A 24952-nucleotide genomic window follows, 5' to 3' on the forward strand; every position below is an offset into this window, starting at 1 on the left:
TGGTGAGAAAAGAAAAGGAAGTATAATCAGAGGGAGCAGAGAGGGGTCTTTTAGGATACTGCGGATTCTATTTTTAACCTCGGTGGTGGCACACAGGTTTTTATTGCTTTATTCTTCTTTAAATGATATTACACATTTTATAAAGTCTCTGTATGTATGATTCATTAAACATACAATCACAGCACAGCCTCGCAAGGAAGAATTTCCCTCCTTTTACAGAAAAAGCGACAGTTTTATTGATATACTCATATCTCAGGAATAAACAAACCGCCTGCCCACCCAGAAGCCTTGAGTACAATTCACTGCCGCCTGAACATCACCTGTGTGTCGGCCCATCACTCTGCAGCACTGTGAAGATTCAGGAGACAGAAGCAAAGGTCACAGGTCAAAGAGAGCCTGCAGGTACTAGTCCTCTCCTCTCTACCACAGTTAGACTTTGGTTAATTTTTTAAAAAACAATTTACTATTCACCCGCAACATCTATAGTGACATTCAAGCCTATCCTGTTTATATTTTTCAAACACTGTGTTGAAGTTGCTGCTATTGTGTTTCTTTTGGTACCAAATTGAAGTACATTAAAGTAAAGGTAAGAAGGAGAAAATCAATTTAAGCACAGGATGTAAGATTTAGAAGATCTACCTAATTCATCCTACCAAGATTCCCTTAACAAATGAGGCTGAAAATACGCCAGCTCCAGCTTTGGACTTCTGAATGCAATCCAAACCATTCAGATTCCTAGGAATCTGGCAGGCAACATCTCATTTCTGCCCTCTCCCCTCTTCTGGTGAGTGGAGTGACCATCTCTCCATCATTAGGTACCCCTAGAACGGTCGGTCATAAAGATTTATCTGTGGGTTGTCTACACCAGTGTTTTCCAGTCTCTTTCCCATCACGGCACGCGCACGAGGTGCTGCTCCTTGTGTGGCACGCTGGCTGCTGCTCCCACCAGGTCTCCCCAAGACAACCAACATCTCAGCACAGGACAGCCCGTCTGCTCCTTCCTGGCATGTGAGGCTTCTCAGCGAGGAAGGTCTGGCCTGCATACTACACAGCACGAGAAGGTGTCTTCTACTGAAAGCCACTGGAAGAGGAACGCGGGAGGACAAGCTGGGCTGGTCTTCAAAGATGGCAGTGACGGACAAGAAAGTGGACTTTTTTCTACTTTCTTCTTCTAAGCCCTCCCCCCAATGGTTGAAGATGTAAAATCAATGGAAACATCTGATGACTGCTACCACAAAGTGTTTCAAACTCACATGCAATAAAACAGGGAAACAAAGACAAGAACAACCCAAGGGTCATCATCAAGTTTTCTGTTTTATTTAAGATTTTAGTTTTAATTCTGAAGAAAGAGGTACATTTCCTTGTTTTTAGTTTTAGCATCAGGTTATAACCAGGTTTCTGTTTTCTTTTCTCCTGTCTTCTCAATACTGCACAAACGTCCAGAAACTACAGGGTTAAGTAAAAGCTGCAGGCAAGGAGGTCAGAGACTTGCTCCTCATGATGATCAGATGGCCCCAGAGCAGTGCTATCTCAGAGCACCCTCGTCAGGTGACTTTAGGGTCAAAGAAAAAAAGATTCTGACAGAGAATGACTGAAGAAATCACTTACATTTCAGCTTTTATATTATGAGTAGGAATTAAATCTGTGAATACTTTTTTTCTTTAAAACATTTGAATTTACTTTAAATCTAAAGCCAAAACTTTTTTCTCCTTTATAAAAATCACTTCTCCCGTCCTGATAACCTCTTTAGCACTAGGCCAGTTACTATTACAGATCAATTTGTCTTTCCACCAACATCCAATAAATTCTTTTGCTTAATGACACAATCAAATCCTCTGCATCAACTTGCCAAAAGAATTAAAAATTAAATTAAAAGCGTTTTCCCTACAATAGTGAGAAGCTGAATACAAGATGTATGCCAGGACCACTGCTTTCCCCCATGCACTTGCTTAGCAATCTCATGTCAATTAACCTGGTTTTCAAACTTCTGCAGTGGATAATGCATTTACTTGACCTTTCCTATAGATTAATCGTCATTTTCTGCTAAGCAGATTATGTCATTATTATGCGCAACAGACAAACAGTAATTTTCTAAGTATCGAGACTGCCCTTTGATTTTTTTTTCCTCCTTAAAAAGGCATTTTGAAGAAACATTCAACAGTGTCACTCAAATGCTGGATCAACAGAAACTTTTACAATAAAAACAGATGGTAATGACCCTGCGATCGCATTGCATCTGGGTTAGGGAGAAAAAAAAATTGACCAGGAAGTGGATTCTTCAGAACATAAGAGATGAGAAAGGAGCTGTGGGTGGGCTGAGAGGGAGAAAACAGGGTGGGACAAATCCTGCGTTTTCTAATGGTTCCTCCTCCTTCCCTAATGGCGGTCCAGTGTTGAACTCTGTAGCAAATCTGTGGGGGTTTTGCTGGGGGGTCTGAAGGCTGTCTGAAAGCCTGGGGGTGGGGAGTGGAAGCTGGAAGGATTTGAAGGAGGAGGGTAGGGATTCCAACCGGCTCTGTGCAGAGGGATCTGTGTGCTGAAGGGGGCGCTGTGGTGGGTTTGGGATGGAGCAGCACTGGGGCCGTCCATCTCTGTGAGGGCCTGAAGGGATTTTAGCCAGTGCGGAGGATTGTCATCTTGAAGAGAGTCTAAACTGTTTCCTGAAGATGCTGGAATACCTAAGGAGAGAAGAGAAAACAAGAAGGAAAATGGTGAGTTTGTGAATAAAGACTATAAAATTCGTCAAACAAAAAGAATTTTAAGATGATTAGTTTATCCAAAAACAAAAACAGAAGACAAGACAACTTTAAACTACTTCCAAATAAGACCTTTTAATCTTATGTTTCTTTTACCCTCTACCCACTATGACCACAATTTATCACATAAACCCATGCCTCTTCTTCCACTACACAGACATCATCCTCCACTGCCACAGAGGCAGAGCTGCAAAAATGAGTCCCCAGAATTGCATGACGTCATTTCCCGATTGTGCTGCTCCTTCTCTAACAGGGATTCACAAACAAGATAGCCTTATAATAGAGAGCTTTATTTAAAAAGTGGAGTATGTTCCTTTAAGAGGATAATTCAGATCCTTTTGTACTTTGAGACCTAGAAAATACACACAGGCTGCCAGACATTAGCACCTACTTACACCAAAAGAAGCAACCTAGGCACCAAATGGCTTATGACACGACTAGGCCAACAAGTTAACTGAGACTGCAGGATCCCAGAGAACGAAACAAGCCACCCCACACTTGTGGCTTTGTGAAAAGAAGCTAATGTTGAAGAGACCTCTGTTTTTCATTTAATCTGTGCTAAGACCCAAACTGACAGCAGTCAGCGGAGCTGAAGGAGGGAGAAAGTTACCTGTGATGATGGCTGGGTCTGTCCAGCTGCCAGGGCCGTCCCAACTCAGGCTGTCGGTGGTGGCAGTGTTGGACGTTGGTGCACTGTGGTTGGCGTTGGAGGGGGAGGAGGAATTGGGCAGTCCACCAAAGTTGATGTTAATGTTGGGTAGAAGTGCCCTTAGCCCGTCCTGCCATTCCTTCACATTTAAACTCTCTACAGAACTGCTGTTGTCTGGGAGATTTACCAACAAAAAATGAAAGATAAAAAAAAAATAAAAAGCTGACGTTAGAAACATATGTTGTCCTTTAGTGGTTAAGCGGGAGAAGAATTACTCTTTCTTTATTGAGCATGTAAAATGGCTTGTCCTGGCAAGATAAACTTGGTTAGGATTTTGCTCCTGAGCTCAGAGCCCCTGAAAGAAGTGAGGACAAATTTGCTCAAGGATCAGGAGAGGGAGCTTCTTGTCCTTACAATAACCTCTTCACCATTTTGTGTTTGAAAATCGCTACTCCAGTTTAAAGACTCAGCGCTCCAGAGCACAATTTAGTTCCAGCTACACTGTGGAGTTTCAGGTAGTGAGGCCTTCAGCCTGCTGAGCCGCTTTACGCTCTGAAACCAAAGCAAGCCTGCAAAGTCCAACAAAGGAGCTGGTTTTCGAGCCCGTCAAATGGAAGAAAGGTCATCTTATGAAGAATAAACATAAGCCAATAGAAAAAGAAAAGTAATTATGTTCTTCCTGCTATAAAACTTAATACATTTCAGAGGAGAAAGGCAGGGATGAATAGGCTTTTGAATTTGAAAAGAGTGTTTTTCCACTAGTCACAAAGCCCAAGGAGGTAGGGGCTAAGCCACCTTTCAGATGGAGTAATTTCCAGAGCAGGCTGCCTCCTCTACTCCAACAGCGCCACCAATCATTGAAAACACGAGTCCTGGCGTCCTGCCGTTCCCTGGTTATATTTATGAATGGCGTCAAATATGGTAAGAATTATCAACGTAAAAAGGCTTTTTATAAATTGTGACTAAACTAACTTGATCTACTACTATCCAGAATCCACATAGTATAACTAATTGGTTGAGGAGGAAAGGGTAACTGTAACTACTACTCAGAATAATTGTTTAAAACAGGAATGTAGGTCAAACTACCAACTGGGGTTTTTGAGAACAACACAGAAAATTATTTCTAGTTCTACGGAATTGATTAGCAATCACCATTAAAGATGATGAAAATGGTGATGGTGAAGGATATTCTATCAAGCACAGGCTACGCTTGATGAATTCAAAATTTTTTTTTTATAATTTTGCTTTGCACCAATCACTGATCTATGCCAAATTATATGTTTCAGCAAGTGAAGCATTTAACCCTACTGACCTTATTTATGAAAAGATAAAAAACTACAACCAAACCCAACAAAAGTCATCCCTGAATCTACTAAGATGAAGAAAAGGCAATTTACACCATACAGACAAATCACTAGAAAGAAAAACCAATTCTTCACACCTACTTCCATTTCACAATGAATGCAGGTTCCTGAAGCTCAGCCTTCTATTTGCATCTACTTTACATCTGTATTGTGTTGTACAACTTACAAGGTACTCTCATAGTCAATAACTGTTTCACTTGATCCTCATGTTGGATCAAGGTAGGCAGAGCAGGGGAAATAACCCGCATCTAACAGATAAAGGCTCCAGAATAACGTGCCCAAGGTCACAGAACTTACATAGTGAGGACTTGAACCCAGACCCTACCTAAGTTGTTCTTTTTTTTAATAACATTAAGCTCTCTCTCCATCTACTTTGTATAGGCTATTAATTGACTTTTTAATGGGTCAAATATTTAAGGGGAATCTCAGGGGCCTATGAGCCCCATGATTAAAAGGAGGCGAAAAAGAAACACAACAGTATTACAGAATGTCCATCAGCCCTGATTAGCAGGATAAAGAAATATTTTGCTGAAAGAACAAACTGGACTTTGCAGCCAGTGGGGGAAAATTCTAATCAACAACACAAGCATCAATTTCCCCCGGCTCCAACTGCATGAGGCATTAACAAGACGACACTAACAAAGTCCTAGAGGACCTGCAAGTACAGGGAAGTTTGGTGGCTGCGGCACATTCTAACCCTTAAAGCAGTCAAACTATCAGACCCGAGGGTTTCAATTAATCAGAAATTGAACTCTAAACAGATGTAACTTCCTAGGAGGAAAATAAAATCCCCCTGATATAAAAGACTGATGTACGACTACATGGGAAACTCTGAGGAAGATTAATGCTCTTGAACATTTCTTTGTTGGCACAAAGAAAGGGTGACAGAAAGGAAATCAGCTAAATCTAACCCCATTAAAATAGCTCCCTCAGTCCAGCCATACTTGAAATCACCTCCTTTACCTATCCCCCTGACTACCTCTGACCAAATTTCTTTTGGCTGTGAGGGCTCCTGGTAATTCCATTCCTTGCAATGCACATAGCAGGGTTTATTGACCTCAGTACTATTGACAATTCAGAGTACACAGTTAATTCTTTGTGAGGGGGGCTGTTCTACACATTGTGGGATATTTAGCAGCATCTCTGGCCTCTACGCACTAAATGCCAGTAGTGTACATGCACGCACACACGCACGTACACATACGCACACACACACCCCTCTAGTTTTGACAATCAAAAATGTCTCCAGACATTGCCAAAAGATTCCTGTGGGAGCAAAATCGTCCCTGGTTGAGAACCACTGACACAAATGAAGATAATTCCTTTGTTCTAGGGCTCTAAATAAGCCCACTGCAGTACATATTTCCCTTTAAAATAGTACCAGGTCTTTGACCACTGGACTCAACTTGATGCAACTTGATTTCCTTTTATTTATATATGACTTCACACTGGAGGACAATTCAACATGTACAAGTCAGAAGATCTAATGGAGAAAACACTGGGCTGAAAATGGCGGACTTGCTGTATAAGGCAGCTCCACACTGGTAATTAACATAACTGTAGGCATATAGATAAGTCTCTTAATATCCCAGGACCCTACTTCTTACGTGGCAATAACATCTGCCTTTCTCTCTCGTAAGGATAAACTAAAATAAGAGAAGGGAAAACAATTTGAAGGCCATTTACTACTTGATAAATGCCTAAGAACAACCTTTGTCTCTCGTACTCAATACTGAACAGAGAGTAAACTTTCCGAAAAGCCCAGGCAGAGGATTTCTCACTTGCCAGAAACTGGCTCTGTGCACAACAGTCTCCTCCTAGGAACGCAGGGATAACACCCAGCACTCTCGCAGAGGCAATGTGTGTCAATCTAACTAATAAGCCTTCGCAAAACCAAAATACTGCAAAGACAAGATATGATATTAATTTTGTTTTTCAGGCATTTAATTAGTAGTAGTATAATGTTAGGGAAGCACTGCATATTTTTAAAGGACTGCTAATATGTTTAAATGTTTCATGATGTTAAAAAAACTAATTTTAATTTATACAAATATTGTACAACACAACACTATTTCAGTTCTAAATAATTTGAGGGCAGAAGAGCAGGTCAAGTTGTTCGTAGTAGTTTTATTTTTCAGTGTAGAACTCAGAGACAGGATTTAAAGTACTGTCAAGATGCCACACACCACACTCCCACATTCCATGTGTAAGAAGTATCAGTATACGTTCAGTTTACCTGGCTCAGAAAGCCTTTTATTAAGGAAGAAATGACGGTTACAATTCTACCAGCTTCCTGGTAGCCTAATACTCAGTCCATAACAAGTTGATCATCACACACTGAGCAAGTTGACAAACCTAATTTTCAGTAACAACAAAAATTAGTATAAAATGCATGTGTTAACACTGTCAAGATAAAAGTCAAGGCAACTATTCACTGAGTGCCTACAGTGTGCAAGGAGAACAAAGCACTTAAACCATGACTCCTGTTCTCAAGGACCTTATAGTGTAGATGGTGAGACAAAGCAAATACGTGAAAAGTCCAACAACTACAATCTGAAAAAGCAACAGAACAAATGTCACAAGGTTGTAATAATTAATAAACACTATAAAAATTTAGTAAACAGGTAAGTTAGGCACAGGTGTGGGAACGTGTTGGTGGGTGAAGAGGAGTAGCAGTCATTCATTCATGAGTTGTTTGGTTACTACACAGACTCCCTGAGCCTGAAAAACCCATGACAGGTTGAAACTGTCTTTGGTATTTCTACATAACACTAGACTAGTCCAACTACTTACTAGGGAGTATAAAGAGAGACATGTTTTACAAGCGACTACTATATTCCGAGATAAAATTAAGCTGTGTTCTGATATCAGACCTTTTATAGAAAATCATAAAACAGGAAAAGATGAAGGGCTTAGAGAAGAGCACACAGTATTATAGCCGCCAAAGTGGGCTTCTTTGCTTTCCGTTCCTCAGATTAACTGGAATATGATAATTATTATGAAATGCAAAAATACAGATAAGCAAAATGTAGGAAAACTTCCTCCTTAGGGTAAGTTGTCACTGGTGCGAGCCATTGGGTTTTTCTGGTTTACATAAAATCTTCACCTGAAAGAATGATTTTCAGGTTGGTTTCACAGACTGCAAAACCATCTCAGGAGCTACTGGGGAGGAAGCTGAGGGGCCAGGGCACTAGGACACACATCCCCCCATCATGTTTCACACATTAGGGTACCAAGTAAGACTGCCTTTCACAAACAAGATTTGCTGTGAAGAGTGAAGACAGAAGATCTTCTTATAATGATAACGTGGTAAGAAAAAACACATTTAAGAGGAATTCTAAAACAAACAGTTATTCCAAGTATTTTTTTCCTCTAATACAATTTGTACCACCAGGTCAGGGTTTTCTGTCTCTTCTTGGAATTCTTGCCTCTACCTTCTTTTGGGTTCCCCCTCCTCACGGTCTTTTCATTAAATAATAAACACATAGGCCTTATTAATTAAACTAGCTAGATGCAACTAAATGCACAATCCACCATTCTCTACTGTCACGTTTGGGCGGGGACAGCTGGCCCACATATATTCAGCCCCGATCCTTAGGCTACTCCATTCTCCACTGCAGCCCGAGGGCCAGAGCCCTCTTATTTCAAGTTAGATTTCTCTGTTAGCGGTCAAACACACCCCCAACTGCGTAGCAGTCACTGAAAGTCCCAGTCACAAAATATTCCTAAAAGAGTTTATTCTACTCTTCAGTTTTTAAGCCTTATCTAATGGCTACTCCCCAAAGCCTCAACCTGCAACTTGAACTTGTTTTCTAAAGAGCTTTCATTTTCCTTTTCTTCACTGCTGTCCTTTACATTTCAAAGTCAGAGGCTCCCTCCAGTGTTTAGGTTACTTAGTGCAACAAATCTCTGTCAGTACAAGTAGTTGTACATCAGAAATCTAGTTCCCATTATGGTTACCCCTTGCCAGTTAAGAGCCTCAAACCTTCACGCATTTTTAGAAGGACATGGCGTACAGCCTGTCTCAGCCACTACACCCCTCTCACACACCGTCACCTTGCCCTGATTTATACCATTTCCTATCAGCTTGGGGATGGAGTCCATCTCCACCACTGCATGATTTTAAGAAAGCTAAACTTTCTCAAACTTCAACCACATATCTCTAAGCAGCTCAAATATAAATGGATTATGCTTGTCTTACAATGTTAAACCAAACTTTAAAGAGCACACAAAATTTCTCTTATTGGATTTTGAAAGAGGCCTTCATGATATAGCCATGCTGTACTGTAGTACAGCTACCAAAATCATCTCAATTTATTAACCAAAATTTGAAGGGAAAATACTTTACGAATGAATTCTTTCAAACAGATTTATCAAATTAATTTATGAAAAAATGTTATTCTGTTTAAACAAAAAGAACTAACACTCAAATTTCTAGGATTATGCTCCTTGTAAAGCAAGATAGATCAGTACTGCAGGGCAGACTTGCTGGGGCAAAGACAAAAACTAAAGGGTATAATCGATCTGAAAGTAGAGATGAAACTAAGAGAAAAATTCTAAGAACTCAAATCAAAGAGTTCTGAGAACAGAAGACCTTCAACGAAGTAAGAACAAAACACAAAGTTTACTGCCACTAGTAGAAAGTAGCAGAAACAACACGAACAGGAAGAGAGGCTGTGAGGATCTTTCTGGCCTCTTCTTTCCTGCCTTTCTCTTTGTCTGGAATGCCTTCCTGATCTCTTCAATTAATTTTTACTAAATCTTCTAAAAGTCTGTCTTTTCTCTTCCACTCAGATCATTCTAGATGACGGCACTTGTGGTCTGAAACACATTCATTTGGCAGCAAACTTGTGCTGTGCCATCCACTGGAGTTACTGTTTACCTTTCGTGTACTCACACTTTCTCTCTCACAACTCTACTGAAAGGCCTGAAAGGGCTATTTCCTACATTCTTCAGCACGTAGCTCAGTGTCTTAGAAACTTGACGTGCTTCAACACACCTGCTCAATCAAAGATTCAACTTGAGAGAAGCTGGAAAATCACTTTCCCAAAAAAACTCTGTTTAATTCATATCTGTATCATGCTATGAATCAAATCTTTCTCTCCAAAGAGATGCAAATCTTTCTGAAAGCAGGAATCAATAAGCTCTGGGCTCTAAAAGGCTTCTCTGCATGTAAACCAAGGGAAAGGAGTCACTAAGATGCTATGTTTTCAATAGTGCTTGAAATGCCAAAATACACGCAAATATAATTTCTAAAATACAATGCACCAAATTAATTTACTTAAATAAGGAATGCTTTTTTAAAAAGCTACTCTAGTAGACTTCTTACAGACTTGCACAGGATGGTAAACAAGTCTACTAGCTCATAGTCCATCCATTTTTCTACTCTAGACACTACTCATCCACTCACTATGCACTTCACCTACTTGATTACTTTAGTACCAACAATCCAAAGAGCCAAGTAGTCGCTTCATTTTACACATGAGGAGACTAAGCAGGCTCTGGCATGTTAAAGAATTTGCCCAAGGTTAGACAGTGAAAAAGTGCTGAAGTCACTAATCAAACCCAGCCTGGCTCCAAAGCATTTGTTCCCACCACCAAGCACACCACCAACCAGTCCTTGTCCTGGCAGGAGTCATGGGCCAAGAGAAGGGGGACACAGACAAGTTTAAATAACTACACTATGTGATAGTAAACGCTGTTCTGGTATGAACAAAGCCCTGTGGGGCATAAAGAAGAAAATGAACAATTCTTTCATTCCGCGTGCAGAATAAATGGTGACTAGTGAAGCTCAGAGGAAGAGAAGTTGACGTGGAAGAGGGAAAGGGCATTCCATACAGAACAGAGAGCAGCTAACCATAAAATACGGTAGGAACACTTCAAAATATAAGTAGATGTGTTTCGTACAATGTGTGCCTTTCTCTTCTAGAATCTTCCTAGAAAGATCTACAAGTCTGTTTTAGGAGAGAATCTCATCATCTAATGAGAACTAGGAAAATCTCTAGATGTTTGCTTTACGAAGGATCTAAGGAAACAATCTATTAAAAAAAGAACAACAACAGGGAAAAATATTCAATGGAAAGATGTCTACACATAAAGCTATGTAAAGAATGAGGAAAAAGTAAACTTAAAATTTAATGCAAAAGATAAATACATTCTTAGAAGCATTATAGACTGGATTAGCTGGAACCTGGACCAGAAAATACAAGCAACCGAGCTAAATGACATGGGAGGACAAAAATCCAATATAAGAAATCCATAAAATCTGAAATTGGAAGGAAAGCATAAAACTGAGCCCTGACTGTGAACAAAGGGCTGTGAGGAGATCCAAGGACGATCAAGGGAGCTTACCACCCGGGAGAGAATACAGAGATGACCGGAACAGGATTTCACCAAAACAAAATATAAACTGCAGAGACATGGAGGGTGTCCGCCACCCTAAGATCTCTGAGGTCTAAATCTGCTAGAAGAAAATAAACCTGATAAAATTCACTTCCTGACCATCTCTCTTTCCCAAGCTGGAAACAAGGAGGGAAACTTTTATTGTGGACTTCTGACCAAAAAAGAACTGGTGGGCTATTGAGAACATAATAGAAGCCCTAAGAGTATGCAACATAATTTTAGGATTACAGAAGCAAGGACCGAGAATAACTAGACTTGAGTGCTTAGAGGGCTGGCATCCTGGCGATTTTTGAAACTACCACGGTGTACTGCAATCACCTGTTCACTTGTTAGTTTTTTCTACTAGACTGCGAGTTCCTCCAGAAAAGGGCCCTTGATTTAATCCTCTTTGCATACAGTGAACAGTTCCTGAACCTGAACTTCAAGAGATATTTAATGTTTCCTAAATGAACAGCCCTGAACAGTTGCTTCTAGGTTTTTTGAGAAAACAGCTTTCCAAAAAAGGTCAAAAGAAGGATGGGTCAGGGTAGTCCCACGGTTATATAGGGTAGTGATTCACAGGTCACCAAAAATGCCAAAATATCACATTTTGACTATGCAACAATAAATAATTCTAATAAGGAAAAGAAACTGGGAAGAAATCTAAAGAAACCAGTTGTTGCATGGAGAGCATTTCATTGGATTAGATTTAAAAAGAAATTTAGAAAAGATGGATGGAGGTACACAACCCACCTGTGTGTAAGAGTATCATGATCCTTGAGGATTTGAATCAGAATTCATAACGATCCGAGGCTTGTGAAAAATGCTGGAGGCCAGAAAAAGCTAAGTTTGGAATAGGAGAAAATTAGGAAAAGCCACCGCTCAGCCTGATGTCATAATGTTAAGCCCCGAGAGGAGAGCGAGCTATGTAGTTCCGTAGTCATTACGCTTCCTTCCATTTTCTTTTTAAAACAGCATGATCCTCAAGCCAGAAAGCACAGATTAAGCAATGTGGAGAAGAGAACGGAGATGTGGAGAAGACGACGTCCATAGAGATGCAAAGACAGTAAAGGAAGCTCTATCCAATTTAAATGAGTTTAAAATCTCTAGGTGCAAAATGAATTCTCAAGGTGCAAAATGAATTCTATAGCAGGTATTAATCCTCACAGATGTGATCCCAAAACCACTGTTAAGAGAAGTGCCAGCAAAGGAGGAAATGGCACACTCTAGAAGCTACATACTTATAATTAGTTCTTGGGAAAATTCTCACACAGATTAGGAGCCGGACAATTTCTCTAGAAATGAATATGACAGGTTTAAAAGCACTGCCCTATTGCTTGTGTCTGGGGGCATTTTTCATGGGAAATTACATGTAGCATTTTGGCTTAGAACCTCAGCTCCTTTCCAGTTGAAATACACAGGAAGTTTAATTTTGAAGCGGAACAAGTAGTCCTGTAGGCAGCTTCTACTGACACCTGTTTTCCATTGGAAACGTCCTCTTTCTATATTCTACGGTCCATTTCCTTCCCTCTTCTGTTGCCGGCCCAAATCCAAAGACTTTGCACTTAGCTCCATTCCCATGCCACTGACACATCAATCCCATAAAACAAATGGAGTAGAGTGACCAATGAGAGTCAAAAGGCATTTCCATAGAATCAATCACATAAAAGTAATTTATTCTTTGGATAGACTTTCTAGGATGTCATAAGTATAATATATCCTGAATTCAGCAGTTTCTGGTCAAGTTCTCTGATGGCAACCTTTTGGAATAAGATGGTAAAGTACAGCATGGATAACAGCAGTGTTTAGATGAGTTTTCACAGAACTCAAGATACTGTATGTCGGCCTAAAAGTTTCTCAGATACTGCCTGGCTTAACTTTTTTTTTTTAAAGACTGGCACCTGAGCCAGTCTTTTTTAAAGACTGTTGCCAATCTTCCTTTTTTTTTTTTCCTGCTTTTTTCCACCCAAATGCCCCCAGTACACAGTTGTATATTTTAGTTGTGAGTCCTTCTAGTTGTGGCATGTGGGACACTGCCTGAGTGCGGCCTGACGAGCTGTGCCACGTCCGCACCCAGGATCCGCACCAGCGAAACCCTGGGCCACCGAAGCAGAGTGCACTAACTTAACCATGGCCGCAGGGCTGGCCCCCTGCCTGGCTTAACTTTGACTCTATGCTTTTTATTATAGTAACAAGACTCACAAATTTAATTTAAATATGTAAATGGAGAGCAAATTCTAGAGATGAGAGTATCAATAATTCATACGACAACTATTCTTAAATTTAAATTCCTCACACAAATGACATTAATAATGTTACTAATAATGTTTATCTATCACTTTATAATCACAGTTCTTTCATAAGACAAACTTGTAAGATGGTGATATACAAAGAGGATATACTCTACACCAATATAAATACATCAAATTTAACAGATATACATTCAGATTTTTGAAAATGCGTTAGGAAAGCACAGGATGGAAGAGATCGAACTAAACAGTCAGGTGGATGAAAAAAGCTCTAATGGTTTTACTTAACAGGCTTAAATCAAACCTGATGTGACAACTGGGTAATGGAACCTCTAAGAAGGTAACATTAAGACCACATAAATAGATCTGCAATGTCTACATCAGCAATTATGACACTGAGAAAATCATAAATAATAACTACTCTGAGCCTCAGTTTCCTCATTTACAAAATGGGGATACTACCTACTGCACAGGATATTTCTATAAAAGGGCTCTGGTTAACTGTAAGGAATATACAAATATTAGTAATAAGAATAGAGTTAATGAAAAAGTAGATTATCTGATCACATCTGGATTATTATAGTAAAGTGTGAGCCTCATATTTTAAGAAAGGCATTCATTGTCAAGTCTAAATATGTGTTGAGGAGAACTGGACTACAGAGGAACTAGAAATCATGTTAAGTGTAGTATGGCTGAAAGAACTAAGGATCTAGAGGTTACCAAACAAGTGGTAACTGCCTTCACATGCTTGACATGAAGAATAAGTGGGAAAAAAATTTTGGCTTAACCAAGAGGAAAAAATGCTTTAACAACTACAAATTGCCCTAAAGAGAGCTCCCTACTTAAGAAAACATTAACCTCCCAAAACAGCTCATCGTTACCCTCAGAGAGTTAGGGGAAAAAAGGTATTTCATAGAAAATTTCTGAATGATGTTTTATGTGTCTCTGTGTTAGGGGAAGATATACCAATGTTTACATATATACACAGATTTGTGAGTATCACAAGTGAGAAACTGGAGGTAAGAAAAGGGTTATTAGATGAAAAGTGTGTGTTGGGGGGGTAGTAGTCTTGGGAAAATAAGGAAAAGTCGAGAGCTGAGGTTTCCAGAGTTCAGAGGTAAAGACGACAGAAGAAAAAGACCGCTCATGGAGTGGTGAAGGGAATCTTAACAGTGAATGCCACAGGACAACCAAGAGGTAAGTTGTAATTCATGTGCAAATGAATCTGATTAAATGCTTCCAAAGATTCAGATGTAACACAAAGCAGATGCAGGCTTTGCAGGCCTCCAGAAGGAATCAGACACTAACATCGCTCTCTCAACTATTAGTTTTCATTCAAGAAACAATTATTAAGTATCTACTTTGTATCATTTTCTCTGGAGCTTGATGCTATTAACATTATGCAGCAGCCTCCTAAAAGTCATGCTGTTCTGCTCGTTCTTCTATTTCTTTAGTGGATCACCAGAGGCTGCCCACTCTGAACAAAGTCAGAAATAGCTTTTGATTGTTTAATTCCAATAAAACATTTTTATTGGGGTATAAATTCCTCTTCAGGCTTGTGTTCAGACCAAAGCATTTTGCTGCCTATGCAGCAAATCCCCATATGGTTATGTATCCACTGAAATTCCCAAGATTTCTAATGTTCATAATTTTCCAAATTAAAAGATTTCCAAATTTTCTAAAAGTTATTACAAATACTAAACCCATTTTCATTTCTTGCTGAGGAAGATTCGCCCTGAGCTAACATCCATGCTAGTCTTCCCCTATTTTTTAGTATGTGGGCCACCAGCACAGCATGGCCACTAACACAGCAGTATAGGTCCAGGCCTGGGAATTGAACCTGGGCTGCTGAAGTGGAGCACGCTGAACTTAACCAGGAGGCCACCAGGGCTGGCCCTAAACCCATTTTTTTAATTCCATTATATTACACAGCCCACTTTTGTTTCAACAGTGAAGACCAGTTAGTCTCATCTTTTTCTAAAGATGGCTCCTAATCTTAAGGTTTAAATCAAAGTCACAAAAAGCTTGCAAAGACGATGACTAAAATTACCTATGCTTTGGAACATTATTTTAATTGATTACTTAATTGATTCTTCATAACCTAGCTATGAGATTCATTTTTAGAAAGCATCTTTTTAGGCATTAAAACAATAATTTCCTTTATTTCTTACTTTCAGAAAAAAATTGTTTCAGTAAATGAAGTAACTTCTGCATTATTTTATACTAAAACTAAATGAAACAGATATGGATATAGTCGTGGTGACAAACAGTTCCAACCCAACAAACCAAGCATACAGCTTTAAGAGTTCTTTCTCATTGTACTCTTTACCCAAACCAAGAGATATCTGTTAAAGATTATTTTGAGATTGTTTTATAAAGAAATATTTCATTTTAAAAATAAGCATATATATATATTTTTTTTTCCTTGATTAAGATTAGCCCTGAGGTAACATCTGCCGCCAATCCTCCTCTTTTTGCTGAGGAAGGCTGGCCCTGAACTAACGTCCATGCCCATCTTCCTCTATTTTATATGCGGGACGCCTACCACAGCATGGCTTATCAAGCGGTGCCGTGTCCGCAGCCGGGATCCGAACCAGCGAACCCCGGGCCACCGAAGCAGAACATGCGCACCTAACCGCTGAGCCACCAGGTCAGCCCCAAGCATGTATATTTTGAATTTTAACTATTTTAGCTACGTGAAATATATGATTTTAAAACATAAGCCTATTTTGCTTTTTCTTGCTCCCTACCATTTATTCACATTCTAGGGAAAATAAAAAACTTTTTGCTTTCAATTTTCAAATGATGCCTCCATTTAAAAAGAATTAGTCCTAATAAGAATGCACCCTTTCCAGACCTACAAAAGATAATACCCTATGCAGGATAGCATTTCAAAAGATCCTGATGACACTTACATGCTTACTACCAGTGCACTAAGGGACCTTAGTTTAAAAATCATTTAAAATATATATTTAAGTGTTCATCCTTAGCTATGATTGATTAGGGTTGAAATTGGAAAAGATTGCCAGAACCAATTCTTAATCAGTGTTGAGTCTTACTGAGAAAAAAGAAAGGCAGGAGGGAAAGAGGAAAGGAAGATCAGATGAATACATTCTCAAATATAAATTAGAAAAAACAATTATCTCATTACATCCTGGAGCTTTATACTGAACTAGAACTAAGATTTTAGTGAAAAAAATTAATTCTACTAAAAATCACATATATTTATAAAATACTGAATTTTAGTCATATTGTCTAGAAATATTAAATGATTTTTAAAAGAGCTAGAATAACCAAGAAGTTGGGAAAAGTGAATGATGCCAGTCTTAAAATGTTAAAAATCTTTATCAATTTGACATTTGACAGTGCAATGGTTGTTACTTGATCTACTCCAAAGCCCAGACTATGCTTTCTGTTTAAACGTTGTGTTTTGATTTATGAGAGAGAGAAGAGAAAAAGAAAGAATATGATCACTTAAAATCAAGAGCCAGTTAGGATATAAGCTGAAAGGTAGCAGAGTGGTCACTGGGGAAGTAAGTGATCATAGAGACTCTGAGTAAATACTCAGCAGCCTGACAGAGAGAGCGCTTTTTCCTTTGAAAAAGGAAAATCCAGGCCTGTCAGGGATCTCATAGTGAAATCATACACGTAGTGCACATCAAAGTCTAGTCGAAACATTCCCCCCTCTAATTGTGGTAAGCTACACGGAAAAAGAAATAATTTCATCTCTGTCCAAAGAAAGAAAAAGAAACTAGATACAGAGGAAAGCACAATCTATCAGAGTAAGACTCATGATGGGCAAGAATTAAAACCTGATAAGTGTATTATAAAACAAAGGTTGCAGGGCTGTGTCTACTTATTTGGAGGCTTCATTTCAACCGCCTACCATATAAAATACAGGTGAAGTCTCAGAATTTACACCCAGTAGCAGTGACTACACTAAAACTCAAGAAATGTTACACCTATCTGGGACTGAGGGAGACTATGGTTAGGTTAATTAGAGAAAGTTAACAGTTTAGAAATAAAAAGCAACATACCTGGTAGCATCTCTTACCCTAAATAGGGGGGGAGAGGATAGGGCATATATATCAGTAATCCATAACCATAAATAAAAAGTTATATATATATAAATTTTTTTTTGAGGAAGATTAGCCCTGAGCTAACATCTGCTGTCAATCCTCCTCTTTTTTGCTGAGGAAGACTGGCCCTGAGCGAACATCCATGCCCATCTTCCTCTACTTTATATGTGAAATGCCTGCCACAGCATGGCGTGCCAAGCAGTACCACGTCTGCACCCAGGATGCGAACCAGCAAACCATAGGACGCCAAAGTGGAATGTGGGAACTTAACTGCGCCATGGGGCTGGTCCCAAAAAGTTGTATTTTCAATAGAGAACACACCAGTGGAACAAGAGTTATGTACCCCAACACTCAGTTTAAGGCCATAAGAAATCTTCCTACTTGGATGGTGAAGGCATAACCCAGGGCCTCCTTTATCATTAGCCGGATTCCCAGTTTATAGGTGTAATAAAGGAAAAAATAAACAGCTTCAGGTACCAGTCTCCTTGCAAATGCTAACATATAAAATGACAACGTTTAAAAACATCTCAGTAATGTTCCAGATCACTACAGTCTGCTCCGTAGACATATCATTTCAGTATGTAAGACTGATAACAGAGTTGTAGATGCGAGCATAGTCCTTGGGATAAGATCTCACCATATTAGGAAACAGCGCTAGGCTACAAAACTTGATTGCAGTCAGTTTTCCTGTATTTCTTCTCGGAGATGGTGATGGTATTATCATCTTTAAATCCTTGTGGAGCTTTCCCTCTGTTTCATTATGCTGAAAAGAACAACCTCTTTGAATAAAAAATCAGTAGATGTGCTATTTTTTACATGGTGTAGCGTATAGCAGGTCTTCACAGATGAATCTGAGATCAGATCTTTAGTGAGGGTGTAGTATATGCTGGTGCCATTACTATATGATTTTTTTTTTTCATTCTGTAGTATAAGAGATGTCACCAGTCTAGTGGTCATGCATGTTGGTCCTTAAGATGCTCTCTGGCACTGTAGAAAAATCCTGGAAAAATTTATTTCCACCTCTGTTTTACTCTTTATCTTAGTTCTGACATTGGTAATTATTTTAAGTCTATATTAGGAGTACCTGCAGTGACATTTTTCCTCCTCCTAAAGTTACTCCAAGATCATTGGGTCACATTTAACAAAGGCTGATTTGACAATTTACAGGATCTGTGATGGCAGCTGCCAGTAGATGGACACTTTGAAAGCCTTCAATTCACTATTTGTACTGATACTCACAGCTGAAAACCCAACTTGCAAGAACTACTATAATAATCAAACTGTCAACAAAGTTAAAATAATAAAAAATAATCAAAAGACACAACAAAGTTTAGAAAAGAGAAATATTCTGAATCTTGAAGTTTTTTTCTCCTTGAGTTACATGTGTGAAAGCAAATTCAGATGATGAGGGCTAACAGAACTTTAAATTGTTGTTAGAATGTGATCATGGGCAAATTGCAATCTTTCTGAGCCTGGTTTATCATTATTTAGTCTTTAAAAGGAGGATTGTTAAAGACAATGTTATACATTTCATAGCTCTGAAATTTCATGATGCTAATACAAAATGTTTTTTTTATTATCCTATCCTTAAGTTTTCCCAGAGTGTGACATGGGATGCATATCCATGCTTAGCAGTGGGAATGAAACTTGATGAGAAAAAGCCATGCAAATATTTGTTCAGATAAAACATGACCGGGGGGAGGTGGGCACCAGTATTGTAACCTCGCTGTATTTAAATAGGGTCTTTATTTCTTCAAAAACAATATTTAGAGAAAGATGGAATATAAACACAGCATGTATCCTAAACACATGAATTAATCAACACAGCAGAAATAAATAGATGAAAAGTCACAGAAAGATGGCTTGAGACTTTTTCCTCTGCTACATTAAGTGTAGAATTTAAATGAAAATTACTATATATAAATTAACACACATGCGCGCGCGCACATTCAACTTCACACCCACAGAGAGACTGGCTTATAGTTTACCTTTGCTGAGCAAACGTTTTCTTACATAACGCCAATAAAATGTCATGAAGACAGAGAGACTATTATTGCCACTTCAAAACTATTCCAACGATTGTTTCAAACAATTGCACCTACTTAGGAAAGCAAGTATCCTAAGGGTCTCTTGCCTACAATTCCTTTCCCCCACGCCTTTTTTGGAGGATGGGGTATAAAAGCTGCTTGACCTACAAGCTTAAATCATTCTGCTGTGAAGAAGCATGGAATATTTTAAGATCTAACATTTGCTTTTTGGTTTTACTGGGTAGAACAGTGAGTCTAGATGCAGCTATTAGCACACAGCTCCAAGAAGGAACAGGCCAAAATCTTCATGAGCTGGAGTGGGTTATTTATTCTTCTATGTTAACAATGAGGGAATTAAAGAACAGTACTGGGCCACTGAATTGTTCACTTTATAGTACTTAATTGTATGTTATGTGAATTTCACCCTGAACTTTTTTGAAAAAGGTACTGGGTGCTTTAAACACTTTATAAATTACAGGGAGAGGGGAAAAACGCTTTTGGGGTGTTGCTTTGTAACAGAGCAGAATAGTGGGTCTGAGAACCAAACAGTAGCAGGAACGACAAAACTGTTCTAAGCACAGTATGTCCAGGGTCAGACTGGAACTTCTAGGAACCTTAAGAATAACCATAACACGTGAAGTGGGCTAAGAACAAAGTCAAGTCAATAGCTGCCTTTGGAAGGGTGGTCTGAAGGAATCTGGAGAAAACAGATCGGCTGTCAAGGACAACAATTTCCAGCTGTTTCATGGAACTTCTAGATACTTCAGTCTAATTCTCAAGTAGCTTAGATTATTTAGGCTTGCCTTCAGTTCTAGGTACCTAACAGGTGTAAACTAGATTTTTATCTAACTCAAACCCAGGGTAGACACTATAAAACACCATGGAAGAGAGCCGATTCTCCTTATTAAATCTTACTTCTCAAGAGGGATTCTTTAAAAAGCTTCTAATTAAAGAAGCTGTAAGCCGGTATGCCCAGCAATTTAAGGTTGCTGAGAATACTACTCATAACAGCAAATCACAGAGCAGTGAGGAGATCCAAGGAGCAGTGGCTTCTCGATCCAGCAGCATGGTCTCACAAACACAGTATTCTTGAGCAAATACTTGTATTTTGAAGCATTATCATTTTTAAATGTCACAGTTGATATCTCAGCTGACATATATGGAATAAGTCCAGGGAGGCTAAAAATACTTCAGCGTCAGGAAATTTAGTGCTTCCAAACTACGCATATTTGCTATAATATGCTATATATCTAGGTCTCTATCTCCATCCCTATTGCACTACCTCTTCAGCAATTTTTCCTAAAGGTCACTTCTAAACATACAAAATACAAGAACCAGAGTAGATTGGTTCAATAACTTGTAGGTTTGTATCTATTCACACAGCACATTCTCTTTTGGGGAAAACTGTCATGATATTTTCATAACCTACTGTGATAAAATTCTTAAGTTCTCTCTACTCTTCACCAATCTACTGCTTTTATTTCCACTTTGTTATATAAATAAAGCAGAATGGCCTAGTCTGACTAAGTAAGAAGGGATACCTTCCCTATGCAGGTGGACCGCTTATTCTTTTCAGTTCGTGTGTGAGCTTGGGAGAAACTAGCTCATACCTATAATATGGGCTCCTCAACTGCCAGACTCACCATATGCCACACCGGCTCCCTGTCTAAATCCTTCCCAGCATAAGCAACATGTCTACCAATCCCTCACACTCTCTGGGCTTACTGACTCCTCTCCAATCTCATCTCTGGCTTTTCCTAGGCCTTCCCCTTCACTCTGCTTCCACGTCATCCTACTGTGCTTTGAGGAAGGAATGTTTATTCCATTGTGGGACGTTTTCCTTTGGATCATCCTCAACTTACGGAAACCTGACCCAGGATTTCCCAGGCAATACCATGCTTTCTACAATTCTCTCTGATACAGTCTGACTCCTGCTCTCAATAAAGGACTGGAGGCAAAGTGGGTAGAGAAGGGACCATAGGGGTTAGAAAGCTAGCCTTCTTTCCAACCTGCAGCCCCAATATTAGACATCTTTCTATCATCCTTTCTCTGGTTCGCACTCATCATTCAACACTGAGTGGTCATCACACTGACCACAGTATTCTAATCTGTCATTCCCTTACAGCACTATGCCTGTTCTTTGTCCTCATCAAAATCTAAAATCACTGAACTCCCTTCAACACATTCACACCACCGGTTCATTTCCTGCCTCAGTGGACTCTTCTTTGGGCACAAAATTAGGTTGTCTTCTTGAATAGCTTTGTGTCCTTTTCTTCTTCACCTTCTGAAGAAATTCTCAAGATTTGCTTTGTCCCCTCCTGATGCTTTGTACTGAACCAGAGGAACACACAAAGTCATATATATTTGAACACTAAAACATTTAAATGTAATCCTTATCTTTATTTGGCAATTCTTTAATTTCTTTCTGATGTACTTCTAGGCTTATTCTCACAGATTTAATCAATCTCTTTTTTAAACAGGCTCCCAATTCCACTCTTTCACCTCCATTCTCACACAATATGCATTCAGTAAATACTGATATGAGCCACTTCATCCACTCTCATTTTCTCTAATCTCACATTCTCTCTCCTTGATGTTCTGATTGTTCTTATAAATAACACAGGAAGGTATTTCCCACATCTTTAACGCTAAACCCATAACCGAAGCTCATCTCAGAAGCTACTCTACTCCCAGCTCCTACAGAAATCCATTATCCTACTCTATTCACCTATCTTCTCTTCAGCACTGTCTAAGTCTTCCTCTCAATTGCCTCTACAGGTTCTGCTTTTAAATATTTGTGTATCTCCCTTATCTTAAAGCAATGCCTTCCAAGATCTACCACCCATCTAGTTAGCATCTGGTTTTTCTCTTCCCCTTTGATGCCAAATGTCTTAAGTAAGTAGTCAAGGACTGCTGCATCCACATCCTTGACATTTCCTCATGAATTCTAGGAATCTGGCTTCCATATGTACCTTTTTTTAAGAGTTACATTTTTAAAGGTCACCAGAGATCTAGCCAAACCCAAAGGCCTTTCCTAGATCTCATCCTTTCTGACTTCTAATTCATCATTTCTTCTCCATTCCTACTATTACTGTTCTAGTCCAGGCTGTTTTATTTGCACTGGTCAGCAATAACATACTGGAAATGCTTTCTGACTGGTCCTAATTTCAAGCAAACATATTACTAAACGATTCTTCATAAAATGCTACAATGAAGTTATATCTTTACCCAAGAACCTATAGTTCCCTACCATTGACCACATTCACATCAAGACTAAACTCGTGGGGCCGGCCCCATGGCTAAGTGGTTAAGTTGGCGCACTCCACTTCAGCGGCCCAGGGTTTCACTGGTTTGGATTCTGGGCGTGGACATGGCACCGCTCATCAGATCATGTTGAGGCGGCGTCCCACATAGCATAACTAGAGGCACTCACAACTAGAATATACAACTATGTACCAGGGGGCTTTGGGGAGAAGAAAACAAAAGACTGGCAACAGATGTGAGCGCAGGTGCCAATCTTAAAAAAAAAAAAAAAAAGGACTAAACTCTTCATTCTAGTTTTCAAAGCTTTTGCACACTTACCCACCTTCCTATATGACCTGTATACTTCAGACAAGTCCATGTCCTCACCGTCCTTTCCTCCCAGCCCCTACAGACCCTGCTAATCTTGTGGTTCCCATGGTTAAAATATATCAAGAGCTGACTTTATAGAAATAATCTGAAATAAAACTGTCTCTGCTTTTTGGTTCAATCTGTTCCCTTTACTGTATTTTCCTCTTCCATCATCTAAATTTCAGCCATCCTTCAAAATCAAACAGCCTGAGATTTTTTAGGAAACTTTTCTCTGAATCAGCTCACAAAACCTTCTTTCTCTAACTCCCATTTTTACTTTTGTATCAGCATAGTGTCTGATTAGTTCACTAAACATTTCACGTGTGAATACTTGCATATATTACTGTCATTTATTCAGCACAGCACAAGGAGACAACATAATAGGCATTCATTCAGATAAAAAGGCTGAGAGGAGAGAGACACAACACTAAGGGCAGAAAGACTGGCTTGACACCAGATAGTTTGACGCTAGCTTGACTTTGATTATATTTTGTAGAAAACAACGTATATATCATTGTTTTGGGCTATCACATCTTCACAACTTTTTTACAAGTTATTTTGGTTTCCAGTGTTTGATATCCATATCTTAGAGCCAACTAAGCAGATGTGGGCAAACTTCGTGATCAAAGAAATAAAAGAATCCAAAACCTTACAACTCAACAGAGGATAAAATGTCCCCCAGGTTTTCCGTATTCATAAATAACATGCTGGTCTTCATTTTGTAAGATTTCAATGCACTTGCAATTCATTTCCTTCTCCTGGCTTTAAGAAGAAAAGCCTCTGTGGAAGTAGCTTCCTATTGATCTGTGTCATACCAGAAGAGAGCTCCAGCAGTTTGGAAGGTGCTTAGAATACCATACAAATAGGAGCCACGTCAGTAAAAATGTGCACAGACACAATGTATTAAAGTTGTTTTCTTTAAAAGAACATATACATAGAGAATGTTCTACTTAATTCCCAGGACATTACCTAAAGCGTAGGAGACACGAGCGTACACATACAACTGAGAAATACTTAAATTAGACCAATGAAGGTATGTCTTCCCTATTAAGATTTTTTTCGCTCCCCCAAATTATAATACATTAAAAAATTTCAAGTATCGGTATTTAATACCCTTTGTTGCCACTGTCAGAGCAATGAATAATGAAATGAGTCTGAACTGCTATGGCTGTTCTTATGGGTAAAATATATCAAGAGCTGACCTTATAGAAATAATTTCAAATAAAATTGTGACTACATTGTTATCCTTGGTGATAGGGTCTGTACTTTATTCAAATTTATATCCTTCAAGACCTAGCTCAGGTCACAACAGAGATTAGGCACTAAAATATTTAATTAATGCTTTGTTGAAATAAGGGGAGAATATACAAAAGCACCACCTGGAAAAACAAAACGCAAAAGTAGAATGAAAAGGAAAGTATCATTAATCAGAAAATAATTTCGAATGGTATTAAAAAATAAAGCAGCACTTGACATTCATCATATGACTAAAATCATTCCGTCTAGGTCTCTATTTCCCACAGTGGCACTAAAAGCATTTCAAAGTAGCAGTTCTTAACTTTTATTTTCTTAGGGGGTTTCACCAAACCCTTTACAAATCTAGTAACTATGGATCTTCTCCCCAGGAAAAACTGGACAGCTGTACATACACAACCTCATAACTCTACAAGTACATCCAAGAGTTCTAGACTCCAGGTTAAAAATTCCTGACTTAAGCAACAGACTAGTCACTTTTTAAAGGTTAAAGATGAGAAAGCATATAAAGTTTCCCTTGTGCATCATGCAGGATGTCTGACCAATGACGCAGGAATTTATCAAAAACTAATTTGAAGCTT

The 24952-nt window shown here is 39.0% G+C and overlaps 1 protein-coding gene across 7 annotated transcripts in view; it reads right to left on the reverse strand.

Moving 5' to 3' along the window:
• Window positions 1-1295: 1295 nt before the first annotated feature.
• CNOT4 (CCR4-NOT transcription complex subunit 4) overlaps window positions 1296-24952 on the reverse strand; it is a 139630-nt gene continuing 115973 nt past the window's right edge. For 4 of the 7 annotated variants that reach the window (XM_023639746.2, XM_023639745.2, XM_070265883.1 and 1 more), the window contains 2 exons: window positions 3367-3579; window positions 1296-2678 (listed from right to left, as the gene is read on the reverse strand). In XM_023639746.2, coding sequence (XP_023495514.1) covers window positions 2377-2678; window positions 3367-3579 — 515 coding nt within the window. In that variant the 3' untranslated portion in view covers window positions 1296-2376. The remainder of the gene's footprint in view (window positions 2679-3366; window positions 3580-24952) is intronic. The other 3 variants (XM_023639748.2, XM_023639747.2, XM_070265884.1) reach the window with 1 other exon arrangement.

Source organism: Equus caballus, chromosome 4 (genome assembly GCF_041296265.1).
Source record: "Equus caballus isolate H_3958 breed thoroughbred chromosome 4, TB-T2T, whole genome shotgun sequence".
In the NCBI taxonomy this organism is placed as follows: domain Eukaryota; kingdom Metazoa; phylum Chordata; class Mammalia; order Perissodactyla; family Equidae; genus Equus; species Equus caballus.